This window comes from Heterocephalus glaber, unplaced genomic scaffold (assembly GCF_053883595.1).
Source record: "Heterocephalus glaber isolate CG9 unplaced genomic scaffold, H.glaber_assembly_v1.0 deba00000347, whole genome shotgun sequence".
NCBI lineage: Eukaryota > Metazoa > Chordata > Mammalia > Rodentia > Bathyergidae > Heterocephalus > Heterocephalus glaber.
The window spans coordinates 40,194,533-40,221,733 of NW_028258143.1; the positions used below are offsets into that span (position 1 = coordinate 40,194,533).

The 27,201-nt window shown below is 41.4% G+C and overlaps 1 protein-coding gene and 1 long non-coding RNA gene across 3 annotated transcripts in view; one reads left to right on the forward strand and one right to left on the reverse strand.

Moving 5' to 3' along the window:
• The window catches only part of Pla2r1 (phospholipase A2 receptor 1), a 148,530-nt gene extending 138,635 nt beyond the window's left edge, over positions 1-9,895 (reverse strand). The window contains exon 1 of one of the 2 annotated variants that reach the window (XM_087199244.1): positions 9,579-9,895. In XM_087199244.1, the coding sequence (XP_087055370.1) occupies positions 9,579-9,684 (106 nt within the window). In that variant the 5' untranslated portion in view covers positions 9,685-9,895. The remainder of the gene's footprint in view (positions 1-9,578) is intronic. The other variant, XM_087199245.1, reaches the window with a different exon arrangement.
• The window catches only part of LOC147829918 (uncharacterized), a 72,215-nt gene continuing 54,902 nt past the window's right edge, over positions 9,889-27,201 (forward strand). The window contains exon 1 of the long non-coding RNA XR_015446545.1: positions 9,889-11,099. This is a non-coding gene — a long non-coding RNA (uncharacterized LOC147829918). The remainder of the gene's footprint in view (positions 11,100-27,201) is intronic.

Genomic DNA, 27,201 nt, shown 5'->3' on the forward strand with positions numbered 1-27,201 from the left:
AAACTGTTAAGCTTTAAAGTGTTGGCACTTTTAACAAAAAATATGAAACAAACAATAAAACAAAATTCCTAAAGAAATAGTTTATGATGGCATTTTAGGCAAGAAAGGGCTTTCTGGTAGTCAGTAAATATACCATGCAGAGTTCACAATATCCAGCCATACATACACAGCTGGCCTCTCTGCTGCTCTGTTAAGGGATTTGGAAGGAAAAGTTCAAGTGCATGGTTCACATTAAGTACAATGTTGAATGCAAGCTATTAGGAATCCATGGCTTGCAAACAGCAATCCAATTTCAATCTTCTACCTCACTATCTTGAGTTTGAAATTTCTTCTACTCCAACCACCCATATAGCTCTTTTGGGGCTCACACACTTCCTCCCTGTAGCCTCTCCTGAGTTGGTCTACTTCCTTGCTGTCTGGCGGTATTTCTGTTTCACACAGTACCAGTGTGAAGGTGGGCAACTTTTCTTTGGAGATGTGTCGACTTTTTCCAGCTTCACAAATTTGGGGTTGTCTATATCCCCCATTAGTGATCACTGAATTCAGATCTTATTGCATTCCTAAGATGACTATGTAGCAGAAAAGGGATCTTGTAAGCTGCTGAATCAAGTCCTATTTTTGGTTGAGTGATACAGGAAGTCTGAGTTCTTCAAATGAGTTTTCAAATTAACAAATGAGCACTTTTCCATGCTTGCATCAAGTGCACATGCATGGTTCTTGAAAGAACAGATCCACGGGACAAGAGAAAAGTGTGTCAGCAGCCATCACCGCCCCTCTGCAGGAAAAGGTGAATTTTGTCCCAAATCATCCGAGTTTTAGGTATATCTTTTAACAATCTGATGGCTTTGTCCTCCTGGTCAATTTCCTTCTGTTAATTAACTAAAAATTACTTAAGTCCATTAAAAATAAGTCTCTGCCCTTTATCTCAGAACTTCCTTTTTCCTCCCTGTCCTAGCATGTCCTTGCCTCTGAGCCTTCTTTATTCTCCTGCAGCTTTTGAACCTGTATAATCACGACCTCCACAGGCCCATGGGACCCCTCTTGTTAAATCTTTTTATGTGTTCTCTTCCCCTTGCTCTCTAATCTCCCCAAATCACTGCTCCAAGTTCCATGAGGCACACAATACTCTTTCTCACATGTGGGAAAAATGAAACCTAGCTTAATCAGCTCCACTGGGCTGCACTTTTGTGAGGCTTCAAATTGCCTGTTACCAACCCTTGCGAGTGGTTAACCCTAGCAGACTGTCCTTGCTCACCTTGGCCTAGTCCCATTCCTGTTCCCTCCCTGGCACCCACTCCCACCCCCACCTCCACCTTTGTCTTGGCGTTTTGCTACCACTCTCGATCACCAATAAATTTTAAATCTGAGTTGAAATATTTTGCTTCCTTTTAGCTTTAATCTATTCCCTATCATTTCGCCTTTTTTTTTTTTTAACCTAGAAAGACATTGCTGGTGTAAAAATCATTATTCACAGTGGCTCTGTTATTACACTATAGACTGCTGAAAATGTACCATCTCACTCACCAAGAAGGCTCCTTACAAGAGCAAGGCCCCGTAAAGACAGACACTGCTAGACTTCCTTCACAAAGGCCTGCATGTTAAAGCCTGGAGGGAAGTGATACAAAGACTAGGTCATCAAACTAAACAAAACCAGAAAACAGCTCTCCCAGCAACCAAAACAACTCTGCAAAGGATATGATATTACTGAAGGCTAAAGTGTTTACACTGAGCTATATCCATCTTAAATGCTTTAAGAATGTGTCTTAAAAAATTACATTTGCTTAAGTATAAGGTAGAAATAAAAATGACAACAAACAACTTTCAATGGTAGATATAGTATTAATCTCTGTATTAGTTTGCTAGGGTTACCATAACAAAAAGTACCACAAACAGAAATTATTTTTGCATCATTCTAGAGACTAAAGCATAGGATGAAACTGAGGGGGGATTTGTTTTCTCTGAGGGTTATGAGTGAAGGAAATGTTCCAGACCGCTCTCTTTGGTTGGCAGATTGGCCATCTTCTCCTTGTAGCTCTTAACATCCTCTACTCTATGAAGACTTCTGTGTTCAAATTTCCCCTTCTTATGAGAATACCAGCATATAAGATTAGGGCTACTCTAATCCTCTCATTTTAACTCACCTACCTTTATGATGATTCTATTTCCAAGTAAAGTTGTTCATAAGTAGCAAAGGATAGAACTCCAATTTACCTATTTGGGACACCATTCAACCCATTACAGTTCCTGCCCCTTTTATTCAGGCTGGCTACATAATTGGTAGGGCCCAGGGTAAAAAGAAAATGTGTAGCACTGGCTGAAAATGGGGAACTCAATTCAATTGCCCTTCCATGGGCCCACAAAGTATTGTGACTTCTGTGCCACCTCATCTCAGCACACATTCAGTACCTCAGTCCTCATAGCACCTGCAGTGTGGCTGCCAGCGCAGAGGAACAGCAGCTGCCTTGCCCTGTCCTGAGATCCAGAGGGTATCCACTCCAAGGCCCTAGGCCTCCGGGCCCCAACCCTAATGCAATGTGTAGTTGCCACCTTGAGTGGAATGTAGCAGCCACTGTCAGGCAGGAGTGGGGTGGGGCAGCTGCAAACTCTGGAGCGGTGGGGAGGTGAGAACAAGTGGAACTGAGCCCTAGGCCTCTGTTTGTGCTCCACTGTTCCATCAGACTTCACACAAGATGCACAAATTCAAACATACAAATTATTAAGACCCCAAACCACCTAGCATAAAACCCTAAGCAGGAGGCCCTTCGGAACATAGGACCCTGTGTAGCTCTACTGGGTATGTGCCCAAGATGCCCTCCCTTCCCTTATTGAACAAGGATAGCTCTAGAGGAAAAGAATGGCAAACTACAGAGCACTGCTCTTGGGGTAGGACTGCTTGAAGCTAGAACAGTATCTGCCTTGGTTTCCTCATCTCTTCAATAAGGTTCATAATAGTGCTGGTGTCATGGATCATCTCAGTCATGGGAGGGTCACTTTGTAACTGTTAAGGACAGTAAAAGTGTATTTTAACTTTAAGAATGGGTGGTACCAAAAAGCAGCACAATAAGACAATGTCATAGTTAAGTAATCACTATGCATTTCCTGTTTATATTTTCATAGTTAAAAAGTTCTCAAGAGCAGAATCCCAAAAGTCAGGAGTTGCAAAATTTTTTTTTTTTTTGGTACCAGGGATTGAACTCAGGACCTTGCACTTTCGAGGCAGGCGGCAGTGGCACTACTGAGCTAAATCCCCGGCCCCCAAAATGTTTTTATTAACGTATTTCTTTGGAAATGTGGATTAGAAAGTATCACAAATTAAAAACTCACATGGCCATGCATGAAAGCAGAAACTTCTTGTTTTGTTCAGCTCTGTGTTGCTTCCTGGAAATTCTAATTCTAATCCTCCATTTTCTGAGTATCTTTATAAAATATTTTTTGTAAATTACTTAACATAGTATTTATAATGTACTCTTTTGTTTCTTTTATAAACAAAAATATTTCTTTTTCACTCTGATCAATTCAAGACATTAGTTATGTTCCTAACTATACTGGAACATCTCCCAGAAAGCTTTCAAGGATAATTTCTGAATGTAAATGGAGGGAAGGGTCTATAAGTGTCTCAAATATATTACTTTGATAGATTATATGAGGACTTGCTGCATAGGAATGAGTTTAGAAGAGATAGCACAAAGGCTTTGTTGCTTCAGAAAACCCAAAGTAAATAAGCAAATTGTTTAGGTCAAGGAATTGGGGCTGAGGGGACAAGAGAGATACCTGTGCAACTCAACCTTTCTGGTCACTGGTTTGGAACCTGCCTTGTGTTGTATCAGTTACTGTACAGCCACCAATGGGAAAAGAGGTTAGACGCTTAATGAAAAAGAATTTAAAAATGACCAGGCAACTGGAAATCTATGCTGATACACAAAAGCTTATGAAGAAAGGGGCCAGTGTGAGAAGGTGGGATGAGAAAAGTAAGAAGTGGGGAGATGCTGAGAGATGATGGATGAGACAGAAACAGGGTCCAGGCAGTTGGGGTGATTTATGGCCAGGAGAAGAGGCTAACTCACGTCTCATCATGCTCTTACCTAAATTCTAAATCTCCAAATTAGGTGAATGCCTCATTTTCTAGGGACAGAGAAATTGACAAGACCAAGAAATAAATTAATGGTTTTGCATATTTCCGCTTTAACAAAGTAGTCACTCTCATATGTGGAGTTCAGAGTTTGGAAAGGAAAGAGGTGAAGAGAGCAAGCAGCTGGCCTCCTGTTCCTCCTGTGGGAGAATCAAATCACATGTACCCACTGTGCAGCAGGGTACAGAGTGAACCAGGCCATGCGGTCATAGAGCGTTTCCAGGGTTCCTCTGAGTTGATACTGAGTGCCTGGTTAGAAGCCCCACACTGTAAGTTCCTGTGGACACAAGTCACTTAACCCTGCTTCATCTGTAGAAGAAGAGTATGTTAATAATACTCTACCTCTACCTCACCAGAGTGAGGATTCAATGTGTCAGTCTCTATATTATAAACAGCACAGAGTAACCTTTCTTCAAATGTTAGAAAATATTAGGAACAATGAAGAGGATCACTTTTGTGTTAAAAATGGGAGTAGCGGGAAGGGGGCTGAGAATCTCATTGCCAAGGCTCCTCCCCGCTGCTGCTTCCAGGAGCTGGCTCTCATCTTCTCCTTCCAGAAACCTCTCCCAGGTAAGAATTTCTTTTCTCTTTCTCACCCCTGTGTCCCATTGCTTTGAACCCCTCTCCCATACATCTGCAATGAGTCTGTTAGCAGCAGGTTTCCTAATGTCTTCCCCATGCCGAAGTGTTTAACTTCCACACAGATGGCTCAACATGCTGGACCAGTACTTGGTTCACGGTAGGCTATGGCCTATTAATCAGGTCATGAAATGAATTTAGTGTGTCACGACCAGCATGACAGAACAAAAGTAGAATGGAATAGAGTAGAACAGAAGTACATAGCATAATACATTATGTAAGGATAGTTTTAAAATAAAACTAAATATATATAATTAGGTTTTATTACAAAATATATTTCTTATTGTGGCTCACTGACAGAAGAGTCCTAAATTCTTGCCTGGAGTTCTAGTTCTGCCTTGGATGCCTGGTCTTTGATGTTCTCCGCTATGAGGACCTTTTCTTACCTGCTCTCCACTTTAGTGACCATTCCTCCAAACATTTCTTAAATCTGGCCACCACACAAACAGATTCATCTTCAAAACATGCAATTTACATTGCATAACCAATAATATACTTTCTACTCTGAAATCTCTCCAATTTCCTTCTACTAGCTTATTTTTTTCAAGATTATTTCTTGAATCCAAACTTTCTGTTCTTCCATATTCCTGCTAGGACTGATTTAGCTCAATTTTAACTTCCCAGATGGTCTCTTTGTTAGCCTCCAGAATTACTCTCTTCAAGTTCCAAACTACTCATGGCAGTCTTAAACTTAAAAGTGTGATCAGGTTCCCCCTTGCCTAAACCCATGAAGCCCTTCTCAGCTTTACAGTTCATACTTTGTTTTTAGATACAGAGCGCCTTCAACTGAATTCTTCACTTCCTTATCTCTCCACGCTTCCAAATATAGACAGTTCATAGCTTCTTGCCCTGATTGTGACCCTATCCTGGGGATCCACCCCATCCGCTTCCCTTGATGAGGCAGCATCCCTACAGGCACTTCATACCCCTCTCATGGCCAGTTAGTCACAGGAAAGCCTTGATTCAAGGGCAGATCACAGGGATTGGCCAGCACTCTCTGAACAGTCTAGCCAGACTCCTCTTCTAGAAAACTGAAGGACTCTTCCCGGGAAGTTGTGGGAGCTACATATGAATGCTTCTGAAGTAGAAGCAGAAGAAACCAGAGGACAGAAAGAAGAACTCCGCAGGGACCACCATGTGACCCCAAGAGAGTAATAAAAGTAGCTATTTCAGTCCAGTGGCCACTTTCCAGTTCCTAGGCAGTCTGAGTACACAGGCGAGCCTGTTCCTGGGTCCCCTTGATCTAGGGATGGATACAACCAGCCCCACATTTGCTTGAGTGACCCTTTAAGGACTCTTTCCTTGAACCTAGAAAGAGCAGAGATAGGAACTTGCAGTTCACAAAACTTTTACTGTAGTTGAAACATGACTTTGTGCTTTTCACATAAAAAAATGTGTTACCAGGAATGCTCTATCTCTTTTTCCCTACATGGCACCTACCAACTTAGCCTTTTGTGAGTTCCAGCTCGTTCCAGTCCCTCCTCTGTATCCCTTTGCTCACTCCTTGTTATTGTAATACTTACCATTCTGTTTGGTAATTTGTTTAGGTTTCTGTATCTCTCGCTGGGCTCTCAGCTTCTTGGGGGACATTGTCACCACTTATTTATGTTCCTATCTCTGCAGTATGGGGGCGTGGAACAGATTCTTTCGTTCTGTACTCACAGCTGACCTGGAGCTCAGCCACCTCCATGGACTTGCACTCTGCCTCACTTTCGGTGTGCCTGCCTGAGGGTGTTTCAGTCAGGTTAGAAGCACCCTGGGATTAATGTTCCAGGAGTGACGCTCAATCAATGTGAAGGGTCACTGGTGGATAAATACCCCAGCCTCCTAACCATCATGGGGTCCACTGAGATGTACACAGGACCTCGGAGTGTCCTTTGTGAATTTGAGCCCCAATGCAAGTACAGTTGGCTTTCTTCACTTTGTGCCTGATTTCCTCACTCTCATACCATGATTTCTAGGATCACCTCTTAAATAAACTCTTTGCACCCCAATAGGTACATCTCTCAGGGATTGCTTTTGGATGAGCCCAAACCAAGACAGTGAAACAAAGCACACTCTACTAGACAGAGAGCAAGTGAGCAGCTGAGGCCATCAGTCCTGCATGTCTCTTCCCACTGGCATAGAATATTACCCATTCTGTTACTTTCTTTCCGTTAGATAAGACCCCACAGATCCAAGCAAGCACATTGGCACCCTCACTTCCCTTGGCCACTGGTTGTTCAGCAGAGATTGAAGGAAACTCTCCTACCAGGTTGGTTGGGGCCACTTCACTTTTACTATTTTCAGAGCTCAAAGTAGCTTCTAAATGTTTTTACTTGCTCCCCATTCATTTCCTTCGGTAGTGACTATGCTACTTTTTGGCAAAATGCACTCTGCCCTTCTCCTTTCTCCCCCACTGGCCTCCCAGTATCTAGCATACACAAGTGAGTGCAATTAAATTCTAACACTTGATAGAAGGGTGGCCCAGATTCTGAGTAAAGGAAAACAAGCCCCAATAAAGTCCCTTGGTACAGCCAATTAGAGGGAGGGGACAGATGCCCATCTTCCAAGTACAGCCCTCAGGCAGTAAATATTTGGAACATGGCTACTGACCTGTCAAAATGCTCTGGACTGGCCAGAGGAAGAAGGCATCATGGTGATGCTGCAACAAAAGGACAACACTTAGGTAAATTCTATTATTAAGTTCATCTTTACAAATGAGGAAGTTGAGGCACAGAGAGGCTAAGTAACTTGCCCAAAGTCACATAATTGGTAAATGGCATCACCAGGGCCTGAACTCAGGCAATCTGGCTTCAAAGCTCATGAATTTAACTACTGCTATATGATGCTGCCTCTACTGATGTTTGAATACAAAATTATTGATAAATGACGGAAAAGTCAGCACAATATACCTATCACCTGCCTCCTATGGCTAGTATTCTTATAATAAATATCAAATTGATCACTAATACTTTTCAAACAATTCAGATATGATGTGATTATATATCCATATTAGTGGATATGAAACTAAAGTGAGAGTGTATTTTTTGTCAGTTGCTCTGTGGATGCCAGTCATGGCTAAAGATGAAGTGATGTAGTACAATGAACACAAAGTGAACTGCGGAATTCCAAACCATGGCTAATTACATGACAGCCATACCCTTGGCTGAAGACGGTATGGATGGAGTAGACAATGTTTCAGATCCTTTCCAAAACTATGATTTTCTTTTTCTATCTTTGTATGGATAAGAAAAACTTGATTTCAAACATGCCTAGATTACACTTCAAACTCCACGGAGGTGGGTGACTGGATTCAGGGAGCATGGCCGTTGTGAGGACTAGTGTACACGCTGTGCTCTTTAGAACATCAGTAGCGGCATTTTGATAGGCGTAGAATCTCTGTGGCGACCATTTGAACTCTTTCAGATTGGCAAACTTTACCTAGAAAGTGCAGGAAGTGGCAGCCGGTTCTAACTTCAGAGTGCCTTTGACTACTGAAAAGAAGACACTGCTTAGTAAATCTCTCAGGATGGATTTGGGATTGCTACATATAGAAAGGATTAGCCCATCAGTGACCAGAGGATCAACAACACACAGTCTGAACTGCGGCTGGGTTCCAGCTCCTGTCACATGAGCGCTGCTCTGTCCTGCTGGCTAGTGCTCAGGCAAGCACCACACGTTACAAAGCAGAGAGAGGAATGGCCACTGCAGGGAAAAGTCCTAACGGGAACGGACCCCGCCCCCGGGGCAGCTGCGCCTGCACAGAAATAAGTTCCACCGAACTGACCAAGGCAAGAGAATCTCTAGCCTTTGGACTCTAAGAGTAGGGTTCAACCTGCCACTGATAAAACCTCTGGGGAGAGCTAGGAAGTACAGTTCACAAAAGAGTGTTTCAGAGGTATACACATAATAAGCTGGCAGGGTAAAAAGAAGAACGCAGATATTGACCTTGTTTTACCCTCTCCTTTCCGAACTGAACCCCAAAGACAGAGAGGATGGAGGTTTTCAGCAGAATCCTGGTTTAACTCCCCCTAATCTCCCTCCTCCCTTCACACACAGCCTTGAGCTCTGGGATACTGGCCTCTGGGCCTCAGGTGGCTGGTTCCTGAACCAGTGCCCCTGCAGGACAGAAGCCTCTTCTCGGGGTCTTCTTACAGGTCCCTCTATGAGTCTTACTGTAGTAGGTGCTCAATGAACGCTGAGTTGATCTGTGTGTGAACATGCATGTTTTGGGGGGATAACAATTTTTAGTGGTCCCATGGATATTAAGTCTCCAGTTTTCTGCTGAGAGCAACTGTGAAGCAAAGTGAGTAACTGTGTCAGCTCACACAGCCCCGGGGCTCCTCTCTTTCGTGCCATTTTAGAGGCGTTAATACAAATTTTCTTTCTGGAAGAGGCAAAGTAGAGAAGCCTGCTTCACGAGAGGGGCCACGCCGCAGGGGCGGTGCCCACTCCTCGCCCTCGTTTTGGGAGGGGACGAAATGAGAAAGCTTTTTGAGGTGTATCCAAGAGGTGACCCTTCCAAAAACTCTGAGAAAGTTTGCTCTGTGAAACGCCTCCTATCCCAGGCTGGTTCTGGGGGCCAGACGCAGCCAGAGCTGAGCGGAGTTCTGGGGCTCCGGTCCGCCCCTCGCCGCGCCCGCCCGCAGGCCGAGGCCGGGATGCGCAGCCTTGGGAGCGGGCGCGTTCACCCGCGCAGAGAGGAGCAGGACAACCAGGCAACCTGGCTGGCTCGCCGCCCCCAGACTAGACCCTTCCTCCTCCCCCTCGACCACCTTTCCGCTCCCGAGTGCCGATTCACCCGGTGCCCGGCCCTGGGGACACTCACCCTGCCATCCCAGGGTCCTCTCGGGGGTGAGTGTCGTCGCTTCGGGGTCTGCGCAGCCCCGCGGCGCCCCTAGCAGCAGCAACAGCGAAGACAGCAGCGGGAGCATCGCTAACCACTGGACTCACCGGAGCGGTGTGCGGCGCTCTCCCTGGACCAGAACCTCCACGGAAGCGCCCGGCCTGCTACGGGGAGGTGGGACCGCAGCCCCCTCCGCAGCTTCCCTCCCGCGTCCCGGGCACCTACTCCGCCACCCCGGTCCACAGCGTGCGCTCTTGGGACTCTGGGCCGGGAGACGGGAAAGTCGCAGCGTTTTCCCCGCCCTACCCACCCTGCCTTGGGTAAGGAGGAGGAAGAGGGAGTGGACCATCTGCGTGTCCCAGAAATTCCTGCCTTTGGGGTGGGGAGAGAGGAGGGGTGAGGCAGCCGGGTACAGGCTTCTGGGTAGCTTCTCCTCCTTTCTGTTCTCCTCCTTTTGGGAGAGGTCTACGAGGACCCCTGAGACCGGAAGTCTGACATCTGGGTTTGCAAATCCCTGGGTTCTGGTAAACACTGCGGGTTTGGCAGCGGACTGTTGGGAGTGAAAGAAGCTGCTCCGTGAACCCAAGTGCTTTGGGAGGCTCTGGACTCCGCTGGAATGTGGATCACTAGGACCGCCCGGGGCCCACCCTGGCCTCCTTCGTCCTTGCTCCAGAGTAACCCGAAAGTTCTTCCACGTTGAACTCCTTTCCGTTTTAAAATAGCCTCCTGCTCCCATCTTCTTAGATTTCCCGTATCCAGCAAAATGCCCCACCTCGTAGCTGAGAAACCCTGCCTGGAAAGGAGAAGTGATTCGCTCTAGGTTACGCCTTAACCCAACAAAAGTTACTCCCTGAACTACTAATAAGTAGGCAAACCCTGACTAGAATGTAGTTCTAATTGCAGCCTCCAATAACCGGCAGAGTACTAGAAGTATCTAACATGTATGGGAACAGGCTAAAGTCCTTTCCTAAACAGGACCTTGACACCAGGCATTAAAACATAAAAAGAGAAGGGGCCGGGGATTTAGCTCAGTGGTTTCGCTGCCTGGTGCGCAAGAGCAAGGACCTGAGTTCGACCCTTGGTACAAAAAAAAAAACATAAAAAGAGGGAAAAAGCAAGTGAAAACTTTAAAAAAGAGAGAGAGAGAGAAAGATAGGTGGTGGGATTTTGGGTAACCAGTCTGCTTCTCTGTTAGCCTTTTTCAGTAACACTATTTCATCTTCAGAAATGTTCCCCAGAAAGCCCATCCTCAGAGGAGACGCCCAGCGGGGAGGAGGATTGAAAGTCAGAGTGAAATGGGAGGGAGGGAAAGTTATTGCCTTACAGCCCTGCAGGAACCTCAGAGGCCCTAGGATTGTCTGTCTGAGGACAAAGTGGAGAGCATTTGTCCACAGGACTCCTGACCCCCGTTGGTTAAGATCCAGGCTTCTAACCTCCTGGACACATTTCTGTGGCAGCGACGGGCTTGACAAAGGAGGCAGCAGGTGCATGGCCTAACAAAAGGTAAGGCTCTGTCAGGTTGCCCTGCAGGTGTTGGAGGGGCAGAAGAGACAGCTGAAAAAAGCCAGCTGCACAGAAGGCTGGAGTAAGAGGTGGGTTGACAGGACGTGAGAAGTCCCAATGCATGTACAGAATCTATAGCATATCATTATTTGCAGAAATCAGCATCCCTGCCAGAGAACATGAGAAAAAGGAAAGTTTCTAGCATACTGGACCATATAGATGTTAATCACAAACTATGTATCCTTTTCCCCTGTGGCCTCAGAACACACTGTGGAAATATCCCCATAGTGGAAGATTCAGTCCTGAGCAGGCCAGTACCTACAGAAGCAGGCAGGCACAACCCACGTGGTATAATGAGGTAATAGAGTTTGACATTGATTTTAATCTCCATTGACAGTGGGGGCAGTGAGAATGGAGAGGAGGGATACCAGAAGGAGCTAGAGTGGACGTGGAGGGTCAAATATGTGCAGATAGAGTGGTGGGTATTGGGAGGAAGTGGGTATTGGGCTGTTTGGGGGAGAAAGACGTTCTGAGAAAAAACAAAGGTTGGAGGGGAAAGTGCTTGTATGGGAGTGAGATTGAGGAGGCCTGACTAGCTGGAAGGAAGGGCAGCCACTGGGGCATCCTGGGAAATGAGGCCGGTCACTGGGACACTGGCCACCGCACACTGCTGTGGGACCTGGGGAAGTGTTGCACCTGCTGAAGAATTCAGCTTTATCTCTCTATAATGAGAAGGGTTTGGGAAACAAAAAGGTTTCCTGGGCCCATGGCAGATAATATTCCGAACTAGCAGAGCTCTGACTATGAGTAGGATAAGGAGAGGGGAAACAGGCTGTATTTCATCTTCAGAGTAATTAGTGTAATGAAGAGAGGGGAAGACAGCCTCCTGGCCTACTGGCACCACATTTCCTATTCAACATTAGACCACTCAGAAAAGAGCTACCGTTTCTCATGTCTTTCTGAAGCATTGCAGCTTTGAGGTGGAAATCTGTGGTAGAGAGCCTTTTAACCTTTGAGAAAATAATCATTACCCTCATCCTTGTCTTCTATGGTTTTCAGTTTATGAGGCCCTGTAATATAAGGGTTAAAATAGGCCACATAGCTTACTAACACACTGCTTAGGTTCCCTTAGCCTTTGTCTCCCTCTGTGTAAAGTGAAGAAGATAATATTTGTTCACACACACACAAACACACACAGATGTTATTTGGCTTTAGAGGATATATTGCCATTTTCAATAACATGTAGGAAACTATAAGACATGTGAAATAAGCCACATGCAAAAAGAAAAATACTGTAAGATCTCATTTGTATGTGCATTTTTTTAAAAAGGTGAACAGAGTGGAAGGGTGATTATCAGGTGAAATAGGGATAAGTAGGTCAAAAGGTACAAGTCTGATTTGGGATAAGATAAACTTAAAAGATTTCATGTGCAGCATAAAGACTACAGTTAAGATTTCATTATATATTGAAAACTTGCTATGAGAGTAATGTTAGGTCTTCTCACTACCCATGCAATGGAAGATGACAGATACATTAATTTGTTTGATGGTAATAATCATTTCACTATATATATATTTATCAAAATATTGTATTACACACATTAAATAAATACAATAAAAATAAATTTTAAACTTCCAAAACATGCAACTACTGTATTAATTTCCTAGAGTTACTATAACAAAGTGCCACAAAAGAGGTGGCTTCAACAAAAGGAATTCATTTTCAGTTTTGTATGCCAGCAGTTCAAAATCAAGGTTGGTTCCTTCTTGAGGAGCTGAGGCAGTTTCTACCCCATGCTTCTCCCAGCTTCTGATGGTTGCTAGTAGTCCTTGGCATTACTTGACTTGTAGCTACATCATTACAATCTGTGCCTCTATCATCACATGGGCTTCTTCCCCATCTCTCTCTGTCTTTATTTGGCCTTCTTATAAAGCATTAGTCATTGCATTTAGGGCATACAGTAATCCAGTATGACCCCATCTTAGCTAATTACATCTTCAAAGTTCTATTTCTTTTTGAAAATTACATTCTGAGATTCCAGTGGACATGATTTTTTGGGGAACATTATTTGATCCCCAGCTGTATGATACAGTCACTCCCACCTATGTATTTACCCAAGAAAAGTAAAAGCATACCTCCATACTAGATTTGTACATGAATTTTTTTTATTATTTAATTCTTTTATTGGTACATTGTAGGTATACAACACAATTACATTTCTCATTGGGAATTGTACCTTTACATAATGCATCTTGGTTCTTATTTTTTCCCCATTCCTAGCCCTCCCTTCACACCCTCCACCCTTCCCTATTTACAAAGACTTTATTTCCATTTTTTCCATTGCTCATCATTTTTCCTTTCCCTTCTTTCCTTTCCCCTGCCCCTCCCACTACCCCTACCCCTTTGGACCTTTTCTTCCTATTTTACATTTTTGATTATTCATTCTAATCATTGGTACATTTTAGGTATACAATATGACATTCATCATTGGAAATTTGCACCTTTACATAGTCTCTCTTGGTTCTTATTTTTCACCCTTGCCCAGCCCTCCCTTCAACCCCTCCAGTCCTCCCTACTTACAAAGATTTTGTTCCTATTTTTCCATTTTCTCATATTACTCCCATTCCCTTCTATCCTTTTGCCTAGCCCTCCCGCTTCCTTCCCCTTTGCCCCTTTTCTTCCTATTTCACATTACCTATTATACATTTAGTCCTTATTTACACTTTCAGTTTCTCACACCAGAGAAACTATTTGGTATTTATACATGTGTGTCCTATTTATTTCACTTAAGAGTATCGCTTCAATGTGCATCCACTTAGCTATAAATGTCTCTAATTTCTCATTTTTATGCCTGAGTAGTACTCCATTTTATAAAAAACCCACATTTTCTTGATCCAGTCTCCAGTTGATGGGCATTTGGGCTGTTTACAAGTTTTAGCTATTACAAACTGTGCTGCTATGAACATGGGCAAACATATATCACTGTGGTATGGTTCTTTTAATTCTTTGGGGAAGATCCCCAGCAGTGGAATAGCGGGGTCAAATGGGACTTCCAGTCCTAGTTCTTTGAGGTATCTCCATACTGATTTCCACAGTGGTTTCACCAGTCTACACTCCCACCAGCAGTCGAGCAGGGTTCCTCTTTCCCCACAGCCCCACAAGCATTTGTTATTGGTTGATTTCATGATAGCAGCCATTCTTTCTGGAGTGAAGTGGAATCTCAGCATTGTTTTCATTTGCGTCTCTTGAATGACCCGTGATGTTGAACATTTTTTCATGTATTTATTTGCTATTTCTACTTCTTTGTGTGAGAAATGTCTGTTCATTTCAGATGCCCATTATTGGATTGGGTCTTTAAATTTGGGAGGTCTGATCTTTTTAAGTTCTTTATAGATTTGAGATAGTAGACCTTTGTCTGAGGAAGAGCAGGTGAAGATTTTTTCCCACATTGTGGGTTATCTCTTCACACTGCTGGTGCTTTCTCTTGCTGTGCAGAAGGCTTTTAATAAGAAGAGATCCCACTTGTTGATTGTTTGTGCTAGTTCACGGGCAACTGCGGTTTTGTTCATGAAATCTTTTCCTACACCGATGTCTTCAAAGTTTCTACCTAACCTCTGTTCCAAGTGGTTGAGGGTCTCTATTTTAATATTTAGATCTTTAATCCATTTTGATTTTAGTTTAGTGCATGGTGAGAGATGTAGGTCTAGTTTTAAACTTGGGCAAGTTGGAGTCCAATTTTTCCAGCACCATTTATTAAAGAGGTTATCTTTCCTCCAGTGAGGGTGTTTGGCTCCATTATTGAAGATGAGATGGCTGAGTGTGTCTGGCATTGTTTCTGCATCTTCTGATCTGTTCCACTGGTCCTCAGTCTGTTTCTTTGCCAGTACCATGCTATTTTTATCACAGTAGCTTTGTAGTAGAGTTGCAGGTTGGGGATTGTGATACCCCCTGCCATGTCTCTGTTACCTAGAATTGCTTTTGCTATTCTGGGTCTCTTCTTGTTCCAAATGAATTTTTTGGATTGTTTTCTCAAGGTCCATAAAGTATGCTGCTGGGATCTCAATTGGAATTGCATTAAATCTATATAGCAGTTTTGGAAGTATGGCCATTTTCACTATATTAATCCTTCCTACCCAGGAGCAGGGGATGTCTGTCCATTTTCTGATATCATCTTCAATCTCTCTTTTCAGAGTGCTATAGTTTTCAGAGAAGAGGTCTTTGATTTCTTTCATTAGGATGATTCCTAGGTATTTCAGTTTTTTTGGATGCTATTGTGAAAAGAATTATTTGCCCTATTTCTGTCTCAGTGAGTCTGTCATTTGTGTAGAGGAAAGCTATTGATTTTTGTGTGTTGACCTTGTAACCAGCTACTTGACTGAATTTGGTTATTAAGTCTAGAAGACTTTTGGTGGAGTTCTTGGTGTCTTCTATATAGAGTATCATGTCATCTGCAAATAATGACAATTTGACTTCTTCATTTCCTATCTTTATTCCTTTTATTTCTTTCTCTTGTCTAATTGCCATGGCTAATGTTTCCAGAACTGTATTGAACAAAAGTGGTGATAGTGGACATCCTTGTCCTGTTCTTGATTTTAGTGTGAAGGATTTCAGTTTTTGACCATTTAGTATGATATTGGCTGTTGGTTTTTCATAGATGGCTTCTATCAGTTTGAGGTAGAGACCATCTATTCCAATTTTTTGTAGGGTTTTATCATAAATTCATGTTGGATTTTGTCAAATGCTTTTTCTGTGTCTATGGAGATAATCATATGGTTTTTGTCCTTGGCTTTATTGATACAGTGTATTACATAGATTGATTTGAGTACATTGAACCATCCCTGCATCCCTGGGATGAATCCCACTTGATCAGGGTGTATGATCTTCTTGATGATCTTCTGCATTGTGTTTGCCATTATCTTATTAAGGATTTTTGCATCTATGTTCATTAGTGAGATTGTTCTATAGTTCTCCTCTTTGGTTGGGTTTTTCTCTGCTTTGGGGATCAAGGTGATGCTTGCTTCCAGGAATGAATTTGGGAGTATTGCTTCCCTTTCAATTTCATTGAAGAGTTTAAACAGTAGTGGCAGCAGTCCCTCTCTAAATGTCTTGTAGAATTCACCAGTGAAGCTATCAGGGCCTGGGCTTTTCTTAGTTGATAAGTTTTTAATTATATTTTCAATTTCATTGTTTGATATTGGGTTGTTCAGAATTTTTAGGTCTTCTTCGTTCAACTTTGGTAATTCATATGTATCTAGGAATCTGTCCATTTCTTCAGTGTTGTCCATCTTATTGGCGTATAGGTTCTGGAAGTAGGTATTGATGATCCTCTGGATTTCTGCTGAGTCTGTTGTAATTTCACCCTTTGCATTCCTGATTGCATGGATTTGGGCCTTTTCTTTCCTTTTTCTGACAAGGTTGGCTAAGGTTTTGTCAATTTTGTTTATTCTTTCAAAGAACCAACTCTTGGCTTCATTGATTTTTTGTATCATTCTCTTAGTCTCCATTGCATTGATTGCTCCTCTGATCTTTATAATTTCCTCCCTTGTATGAGCTTTGGGGTTGTCCTGTTCCTCTTTTTCTAGAAGCTTGAGGTTCAGCATCAGGTTGTTTAATTGCGCTCGTTCTGTTTTCCTAATATGCGTATTCACTGCTATGAATTTCCCTTGAGAGACTGATTTCATTGTGTCCCATAGATTCCGATATGTTGTATTGTCATTGTCATTTAATTGAAGGAACTGTCTGATTTCTTCTTTAATTTCCTCTGTGACCCATTGGTTATTCAGAAGTGTGTTGTTCAATTTCCATGTGTTTATGAAATTTTTTGAGTTTCTTTTGCTATGGATCTCCAATTTCATTGCACTATGGTCTGATAATTTACAGAGGATAACTTCAATTCCTTTGGACTTACTTAAATATGTTCTATGTGTGAGTATGTGGTCTATTTTGGAGAATGACCCATGTGCAGCTGAGAAGAATATGTATTCTGATTTTGTGGGGTGGAAGACTCTGTAAACATCTGTTAAGCTCATTTGTTGAAGAGTTCGATTGAATTCTAGTATTTCATTACTTATTTTTTGTCTAGTTGATCTATCTATTTGTGACAGTGGGGTATTGAGGTCCCCTAGTACAATTGTATTAGTGCATATATGACTTTTCATGTCCGTTAATATTTGTTTTATGCAGTTGGGCACACTAGTGTTTGGTGCATTGATATTTATGATTGTCATTTCTTACTCTTCAATTGTTCCCTTTACAAGGATGTAGTGTCCTCCTTCATCTCTCTTAATCAGTGTTGGTTTGAAATCTACTTGATCTGCAAAGAGGATAGCTACTCCTGCTTTTTTTCAGGTTCTCGTCGCATGGAGTATTGTTTTCTACCCTTTAACTTTCAGTCTATGAGTTTCCTTTTGAATTAAGTGTGTTTTTTGTATGCAGCATATTGTTGGATTTTGCTTCTTGACCCATTCTGCCAGTCTATTTCTTTTGATTGGTGAATTGAGACCATTAACATTGATGGTTCTAACTGAAACGTATTGACTTGTCATTGCCATGACTTTTTCTTTTTGTTGGGTTCTCCCCCTTTACATTTAATTTCTTATCATGCCAGATGGGTTTATTCTGCTTTGCTTCCTGGGGTTGTGATCCTCAATATCTGTTCCTAGGATATTGTGTAAAATTCTTTGGAGTGTTTGTTTGCTATTCACGAAGTTCCTAAAGTGCTCTGTTTCATGAAAGTGTCCTATTTCTCCATCCATTTTGAAAGACAGTTTTGCAGGGTACATCAATCTTGGTTGGAGGCTGTTTTCTTTTAGGGCTCAGAATATGTCACTCCAAGCTCTTCTTGCCTTGATGATTTGTGTTGAGAAGTCTGCTGTGATTCTGATGGGCTTTCCTTTGTATGTGATTTGTTTCTTTTCTCTGACTGCTTGGAGAACTTTGTTCTTCTGCTGAGTTTCTGGAATCTTAACAATTATATGTCTATGTGTAAATTTTTTTTGATCCAGGCTATTTGGAGTCCTATATGCCTCACTTATCTGTATGTCAAGTTCTTTTCCCCTGCTTGGGACGTTTTCTGCCATTATTTCTGGGAAGAGATTTTTTATGTCATCTGCATTCTCTCCTGTTTCTTCATTGACTCCAATCAGTCTTATGTTATTCTTCTTTGCATCATCTAGCAGCTGCTGGATTGATTTCTCATGTTCCCTTATAATTTTGAAGCAATTTTTCTTTTCCTGGTCACTAATTGCAATCTTATCTTCTGTATCTGAAATTCTGTCCTCACATTGGCTCATTCTGCTGTGTAGACTTTCAATGGAGTTTTTCATGTCCTGAAAATCTGTTTGCATCTTTTTTATGGATTCCATTTGTTTCCTATGTTGGGATTCCATCATGTTCCTCAGCTCCTCTCTGGATTTATTAATCATGTCTTGCACTAGGGGCACAATTTCTCCTGTTATGTGAGAAATTATTTCTGATTTCATTTTTTCCAGATGCCCTTTTGTTGCCAGTTCAGTGGGTCCAGGTGGTTGAGTATCAGAGTGTTCCATCTCATTTCCCTTTGGGGTTGCTGTAGGTGATCTGGAAGTCTGGTTTTGAGACTTATTTATGTGTTTTCTCATGTTGACTGGGGCGGGGGGGGGCTGTTGGCACCTGCATGGATTACCTCCTCTGAGCTGGGAGAGGTGGGCCAGGGGCCGGGAGCAGTAGTAGGGATGGTGGCCCAAAAGCCCTTTCCTGTGGGCTGGGAGCAGTGGGAGGGATGGTGGCCAGGAAGCCTCTTCCTTTGGTCCAGGAACAGTGGGATGGTGGCTCAGAAGCCCCTCCCTCTGTACCAGGACCAGTGGGACGGCAGCTCAGAAGCCCCTACCTCTGGGCTGGGAGCAGCAGGATTCAGTACCGTGGTCTGATCGTCAGGTGTCCTCTGCATCTTTGTAGTATGGAACCAGGTGGCTACCTGTCTGCAGTGGGCTGATTCTTGTACATGAATGTTTATAGCAGCTTGATTTTAATCATTCATACCAAATGTGTCCATGAATGTTCATAGCAACTTTCTTTGTTCTAGTTAAATACTGGAAACAATCCAAATGCCCAACAAGGGGTGAATGAATAAATAATGGTACAGCCATGCATCCCTTAACGATGGGGATATGTCCTGAGAAACATATTAAGAAATTTGTCATTGTGTAAATCATGGAATGTACTTGGACTAAGACAACTATGAAACCAATAAGTGGTATCTTGTCGATCACCATTGTAAATGTGGTCTGTCATTGACTTTTATGTGGTAAGTGACTGAATATCCATTCTTTGGAAGATTACTCAGCAATAAAAAGAAATAAACTATTGAATTATGCAACAAGGTTAGACCTCAAAATGACAATACTGAGTGAAAAAAGCTAGATGAAAAGGGAGAGAAACGTTTATGATCTTATTTATTTAAATTCTGGAAAAAGTTAACTGCTATATGGTGAGAGAAAACAGATGAATGTTTACCTTGGGAATGGGAGTTGGGGTGGGGTTAATAGGAAGAGAGACTCAGCTGAGCCAAGAGAGATTGGGCAAATGTTCCAGACAATGGGAACAAAGCAAGAGTGCACATCGGGTGCTTGAGGAACTCTTGGAGCAGGGACTGAGTATTGCATTGGGAGGTTCTGAGAGCACCGAGGCTAAATAGTAAAGCTGGTACCAGGTCCAAAAGTCGATTACGAGCTTTATGCTAAAGCCAACAGGAAACCATTAAGGGGTCTCACTGTAACCGGATTTGTGTTTTACATTTTAGAAAGAACCTTCTTTCTGAATAGATTGAAGGTGAGCTATTTGTTAGAATTAGGAGGCTGCTATAGGGGTCTAGGTAGAGAAATGGCAGTTGTTTGGACTAAGAAGGAGGCAATGGAAGAAAGAGAGGAGATACACACATTTTGTGACATTTAAGAAAAAGCATGGTCAAGTTAATGTTTGGCTAGGTGTATTGGGGAGTAAAAGAAGGAGTTGTCAAGAATGACATCCCATTTCATGGCCGACCTAGTGGCTGTAGCCACTGAGAAATGGTTTGGGAGAGGAGGAGGGATACATTGGAAGCCTTATGGGACATCCTGGTAACCATTTCCAGGGACAGTTACAAAGATAGTTATTAAAGTCAGAAAAAGGTTGAGAACATGGGGGTTATCTGTGGCTGATAATTAAAGCCATAGGAGTAGAGGCAATTGCCCAGGGAGTGCATGTTGAGAGAGAAAAATCATAGGGAATGAGAACATTTGAAGGACAACTAGAGAACCAGACTGAGTTGGAGTCAGAGAGGTACGAGAGTGTAGATAGAATTCAGGATTCTGAAAGTTGGAGGAAGAGTGTTTCAAGGAGAGAACCATCAACCATTTCATACTCTCTCAAGAGGCCAAACAATTGGTGCATTGGATTTCAGGACAAAGACGTAAGTTATGACCTTGGCGAAAGTGCGAGTTTTTTGTGTTTTATTTTGTTTTTGTTTTTGGGTTTTTTTTGCCTTTTTACTAAGCTATATCCCCAGTCTTTTTAATTAATTTTTTTTTTTTTTAATTTTGAGACAGAGTCTTGCTAAGTAGCTAAATTGCCCAGGCTGGGCTTAAACTTGAGCTCCCCCTGCCTTAGCTTCCTAGAGTTCTGGGTTTAAATGATGTGTCACCTCACTCAGCTGCAAGAGTGATTTTAATGGTTAAGGGTAGAAGACACATTGGTGGTTTGGGGATGACTAGGAGCAGATATAATAAGGGTAGACAGTTCTTTCACACAATTTACAGGGAGAAGAAAGGGTTGCACAGGCTGTGAGACTGCAGTTGGAGATAAGAGAGAATGTACAGGGAGAAGTTGCCTATATGAGTTTTAAAGTCAGAAAAAGACTGGGGGCATGGAAAGCTGGTATTACTGCTGTCAGTATTATGTTTTTATTTATTTATTTGTTTGTTTGTTTGTTTGTTTATTGTGGTGGGGATTGAACCCAGGGCCTCCTGCATAGTAGGCACTTTACCACTGAGCTATCCCCACCCCCAGTCCCTATTATGTTGTTTTTAGATGAGCGATAAGCATATTGATGAGAAAGATCAAGTAAAAAGGGAGGAGTCAAAGACATTTATCCTTGGAAAATTCATACAGTAGGACCTTAAGAAGTCAGAGTTTTCCAGAACAAAAAACAAAAGGACTCACTTTAGAAAGGAAGATGGTGCATCCCATACAGCAGGAATGAAGGAAAGAATAGTGTTAGACAGAGGTAAGTCTGTAAATTCCTCTGGGAGGGAGCAGGGGATAATATACAAGAGAACTGAAGTTAGGAGAGGGGGAAACTGGCTTCAGCAGGGAACAGCACAGACAGCTGCTGGAGAAAAGTAGCTGGAAATAAGGGAATCACTCAAATGTAGTCTCCAACCCCTGAATTTATAGTGGATTGTGTGTGCATTTTTAAACCCCTCTCCAGCAGCTCAGGTGAAGGAAGGGAGAAGGTGGACACTGGGCTTCATCCAGGCAGATGCAAGGGAGCACATATACAAGGGAGCTAAACATAAAGGGAGGGAAAAGGTGGTTGTGGATCCCACAGGATTCAGCTTTATGATCACAGATGAACAAATGGTGGCAGGCAGAAGGGGCTCTGGGGCCAGACTGCCAGTTTTGTGTCTTGGCTTTGACACTGGTTGCATGACTTTTCAAGTTGTTCATTTTTCATTTGTCTTGGCTGCTTCCCTGCAAAGTTAGAATAAGAACAGTGCCCTTCTCATTGGGTTGCTGTGGAGACTAAATGAGTTAATACCTGAAAAGTGCTTAGAACAGTGACTGACACAGTAAATACTCAAGTTTGTTTTTCTTATAAATTGTTATTACTTAAAACAACCAAAAATATCTTATGGGCAAATGAAGAATGAGTATTAATTTGATTTCCTGCCAGGTGGAGAGAAAAATCATCTGACATTGTCTTTGTTTCTTCTTGGCTGTTGTTTTTGGGGTGCTTGATGTATGCCAGGTTTTATGCATATTGTGCTCAATGTAGTGGTTAAGAGATCAGACTGCCTGGCTTGGAATCTGCTGTGTCACTTAAGCCAAGTCTCTCTACCTTGCCCAACCTCAGTTTCCTTTCTGTAAAATGGAGTAACAGAGTGTCCACCTCATAATGTTGTACGGGAAAAGCTCTGATAACTTAGAAAATAACATGTGTTCATGAACTGTAACTGTGATTACCAGATGATACCCACAGCAGTGACCCTATGAGATATATATTATTAAAGTCATTATATACTGATAAGGGCACTGCGAGAGGTTAAGTGACATATTGTTAAAGCTCTACCCTAAGCTACCCATTAACATTGTGTAATAAGCTATCTCATTAAGAGGGAATAATACCACAGATAAAAGAGAATATTGGTTTATATAAGACAATTATATATGTTACATATAGCCAATTTAATATGCATATTCAATAGGTCTCTCTAACTTATTTATTAAACACTATGGATGTGTTCAAAATATTACTTTATGCTGCAATTTAATAGCACCATGGTACTTTAACTAATAATGCCCTCAGTGGCTGGAGGGCTCAGAGGTGAAAAGAAGTGAAAATTCATTGGGCAAAGGGCCAATTTCAGTAGTTGAGTTAATTAACTAGCTTTTCACTTTAGTGTAAGCAGCAATTTATATCAATTTAATTCAATTAACAGCATTCCCAGTGTGTGGTATTTAGCCAGAAAGAAAATTCCACTCATTGGGAAGTTTGACTTGTGCCTTTGTCTTGACTGGTCTGCCCGGGGGATCCTTCTGCCACTGTCAGGGAGCTGAGACTGATTTCTGCACCCTCATGCCTCCCCTCTGCTTCCTGTCCATAACCTTGTTGAAGATATGCAGAGCAAGCAGGCAAAGCAGTGTGCATCTGTTAGAGAGGTGATGGTTCTGGAGACAATGTCTACCTGCAGCCCATGTTTCTGAAATCCACGCGCTCAGAACCGGCCAGAGCCACCTGTCGAGCTTCTAAAGCCCACCAGTACTCAGGCCCTCAGCACTGAAGATTGTGATTTAGGTGGCCTGGGTAAGACCCAGCGTCTCAGGTCGTGCATGCTTTTGCACGACTGGGTCTGCTCAGATCTCATACTGGGTTCCAAATAGAGAAGGAAGAGAGTGAATGCTTGGGACATGAAAAAGAAGGGGAATGAACAATAAACCTCTCAGATACACTGGACAAGGCTGGTTTTAGAATAAAATTTCCAGTCGGCTGTGTTGTGATTACAAAGGGAATGCGGAGCAAAGCATAGGAAGCCACAGCGTAGGAAGCAAGACATAGGAAACCATAGTGTGGCCGTCAAGGGAGGAGGCTGCTGCCTGACTCCCAGAGCCCTGCTTTGGGAACCAACACTACTGACGGCTCTTCCCCATGTATCACATTTGTCAGTATCCTTCTGCCCCCTTAGCTTTCTGAGAACATAAGGGGAAAGGTTAGGTAATGAACTAATGTTTAACATCTAGTAACCATTTTCTAGAAATGTAGATATTCTATTCCATGTAATATTCATTAGAGTTTATAAAATAGTTTTTTTGCAACCACTACTGCTGCTTTTAAATAAAAATAATAAAATATAGGGATGGGCTTCTTTTGCTTTTATCCAAAGTATCCCCAGTGGAAGGAGTTCGTGTGTGGGTGCCTTTATACTTGGAAGGAATGTGTAAGGAAAGAAAGTGGAAGAGGACAGAGAGCAGGTTTGAACTGGTGGGTGAACAACTTTCTTCTATTATTGTGTTACCTGGGTCAAATTATACAATCATATTGTGTTTCCTCCTCTATATGTAGAAAAGTAAACACCTGCCTTGCAGGGTTATTGTTAAGATGAGAAAGAACATGAGCCAAGTGCCATGCACAAACAGGTCCCCTAGAAGTACAGCTACAGGCATTTCACAGGAAGAGGACTTGGCCTGAATCACTGCTGACAAAATGACTGTGGTGTCTTCATACTTGTCTTATCTTGCTTGCTTGGAAGATTGGAGACTTTGCCAAATTTTATTTCTGAGCAATTAAAAATACTAAATTTCAGGGTAAAGGAGACAATACAGATTAGACATGAGACAGTCACTGGGCTGTGAAAAGAAACTTATACACAAAGGTCCCTACCTCCCTGACTTGTAAAACTGGTTAAATATTAAAGCTCAGTGTAGCTTTCTGAAATCTTCAAAGTTAAGGTTGCAGGAATCATTTGGTTATGTTAAATAGCTTTTCTATAACTTAGCTTTTCTTCTAGGTTGAAACAGAAATCCCGGTGTTATCAAGAGCATAGATTTTGTAAAAAGGGAAAGCATGGATGGTTGAGTGATCAAGAATATAACTTAATTTTTTCTGCATTATGTTTATATATAGTAGTTTCATTTCTATATATTAGCTTTATTTACTTTTGATATAAGAAAAACAGTTTATTAATATATGGACAATAACCTCAGCTTTTAAAAGTAGGATCTATGAGTTAAGTAAAACTTTTAATATGTTGCTAGTGGATCTAGTAAATTATAAAATTATGTAAGCCCCTTGTTAGAGCTTTACTGGAGTATTATGACAATTTAATAAAGAATACATTTAACTTATATAATTTGAGAATTTTGACAATTTTGTATACCCATAAAACTATCACCATAATCAAGATTGTAACATCTGCCATTCCTGTGTGTTTCCTATGTTCCTTGTAAAGCACTTTCTCAAACTCCTTCCTACCAATTATTGAGCTGCTTTTTGTCACCATAGATTAATTTGCAGTTTTTGGAACTTGATGTAAGTGAATTTATACCCTATACACCCTTTTTGCCTGGCTTCTTTCACTTAGAATATTTTGAGCCACATCGATGAATTTTTACTGTGGAATTGTAGTTCATAGTATGAATATACCACAATTTGTTTTTTCATTCATTTGTTGATGGTATTTGGGGTATTTCTAGTTTAGGGCTATTACTAATAAAGCTGCTATGAACATTCATGTGCAAATTCTTGTATGGATATATTTATATTTTGTTTTTCTTGGGTAAATACCTAGGGTGGAAGACTGGATCATATTGAAATCACACATTTTACTTTGAAGAAACTACCAAACCATTTTCCAAAGTAGTTGTACTGTTTTACACCCCCAGAAGTAGTGTGTGAAAGTTCCAGATACTCTATATCCATATCCTTACTGTTATAGGTTGAATCATGTCCCTCCAAAAGACATTGGTGCACCACCAGGACCTGTGAAAATGACCTTAGATGTATAGTCTCTGCAGATGATCAAGTTACTAGGAGGTCATTAGAGGGGCATAATCCAATATGGTGCCTCTGTAAAAGGGGAAATCTAGACACAGAGACAGACGTGCACACAGAGAGGACACCAGGCTTTGATGGAGAGGGCTTGGGCTGATGCCTCTATAAGCCATAGAATGGTGAAGATGGTAGCTAATCACCAGAAGCTAGGAGAGACACAAGGGACAGAGTCTCCCTCGAGCCTCTCAATTAAAGCTCACCCTGATAACAACCTGATACAGCTTTTGGCCTTTGAAACTGTTAGGCAGCATTTTTCTGTGTTTAAGCCACTTAGTTTGTGGTAGATTTTAAGAGAAGTCCTAGAAAATCAATATACCTGCCAATGACTAGTAAGGTCAGTCTTGCATATTTTAACCATTTTAATAGTAGTGTAATAGTATTTCATTGTGGCTTAAATTTGCATTTCTCTAATGATTATTTTAAAAATCATTTCATGTGCTTATTTGATGTTCATACATTTTCTTTGGTAGAGTATCTGTTCAAATAGTTTGCCCTCTCCCCTCCTTTACCCACTGAATTGCTTTCTTCTTGAATTTTTAGAGTTCTTTATATATTCTGATACAACTTTCTTATTTGAGATATAATTGGAAAATGTTCTTTCCCAATCTGTGTCTTGTATTTTCATCCTCTCAATATTGTTTTTTGAAGAGTAGAAGGTTTAAATTTGGTGAGGTCTGGTTTATCAATTTGTTCTTTATGGACCATGCTTTTGAATCTAAGGAGTCTTACCTAACCAGAAGACACAAAGATATGTTCCTGTGTTTTTCTAAAAATGTTTTAAAATTTTAGATTTTGCTTCTAGGTCTAAGGTAAATTGGAGTTGATATTTGTATATGTTGTAAGGTTCACTTTTTTACATATTAAAACCCAATTGTTCAAACACATATATTACACAAACTATGCTTTCTCCACTGAGTTGCCTTTATACCTTGATTTGAAAAATGAGGGGTCTATGCATGTTTATTTCTCGACTCTCTCTTCCATTCCATGATTTTCCTCTTTATCTTTACATTGGCACTACATTTTAAAAATTATGATAGTGATTTCTAGTGAAGTCTTGAAACCAGGTAATATAAGCCCCTCAGTTTTGTTCTTGTTTTTAGAAGTGACTATTCTAGACTGTTTGGATTCTCATTTGAGTTTTAGAATCAGTTTGTTAGTTTCTACAAAAATGCTGATGGGATCTTAATTAAGGATGCATTGAATAATAGGTCAACTTGGAGAAAATTGACATCCTAACAATACTGAATCTTCTGACCCAGTGAATAAGGAATATCTATCCATTTATTTGATTTTTAAATTTTTTCTGAGCAATTTTATAGTTTCTAATGTATGGATCTGTCAAACCTTTTGTCAAGATTTATTCCTAGGTATTTCATATTTTATGCCATTATAAATAGCATTGTTTTAAAATTTTCAATTTCCAATTATTTGTTGCCAATGTACATAAATACACTGACTTTTTTTTTTTTTTTTTTTGGTACTGGGGATCAAACTCAGGATGTTGTGCTTGTGAGGCAGGCACCAGAACCACTGAGCTAAATCCCAGGCCCTGACTTTTTAAATATTGATTTTGTTTGCTACAATCCTGCTAAATTTACTTATTAGTTCTAGTATTTTGCACATTTCTTCAGATTTTCTGCAGAGATCATCATGTTTTCTGTGAATAAAGACAGATTTATTTCTTCTTTTCTACTCTGACTGCCTTTTATTTTACGTCTTACCTGATTGTATTAGCTAGAACCTTCAGTATTTGGAGAGTATAGAATAGAAATAGAGAATAGAAATGGTTATGCATGGATGTTCCTTGTCTTGTT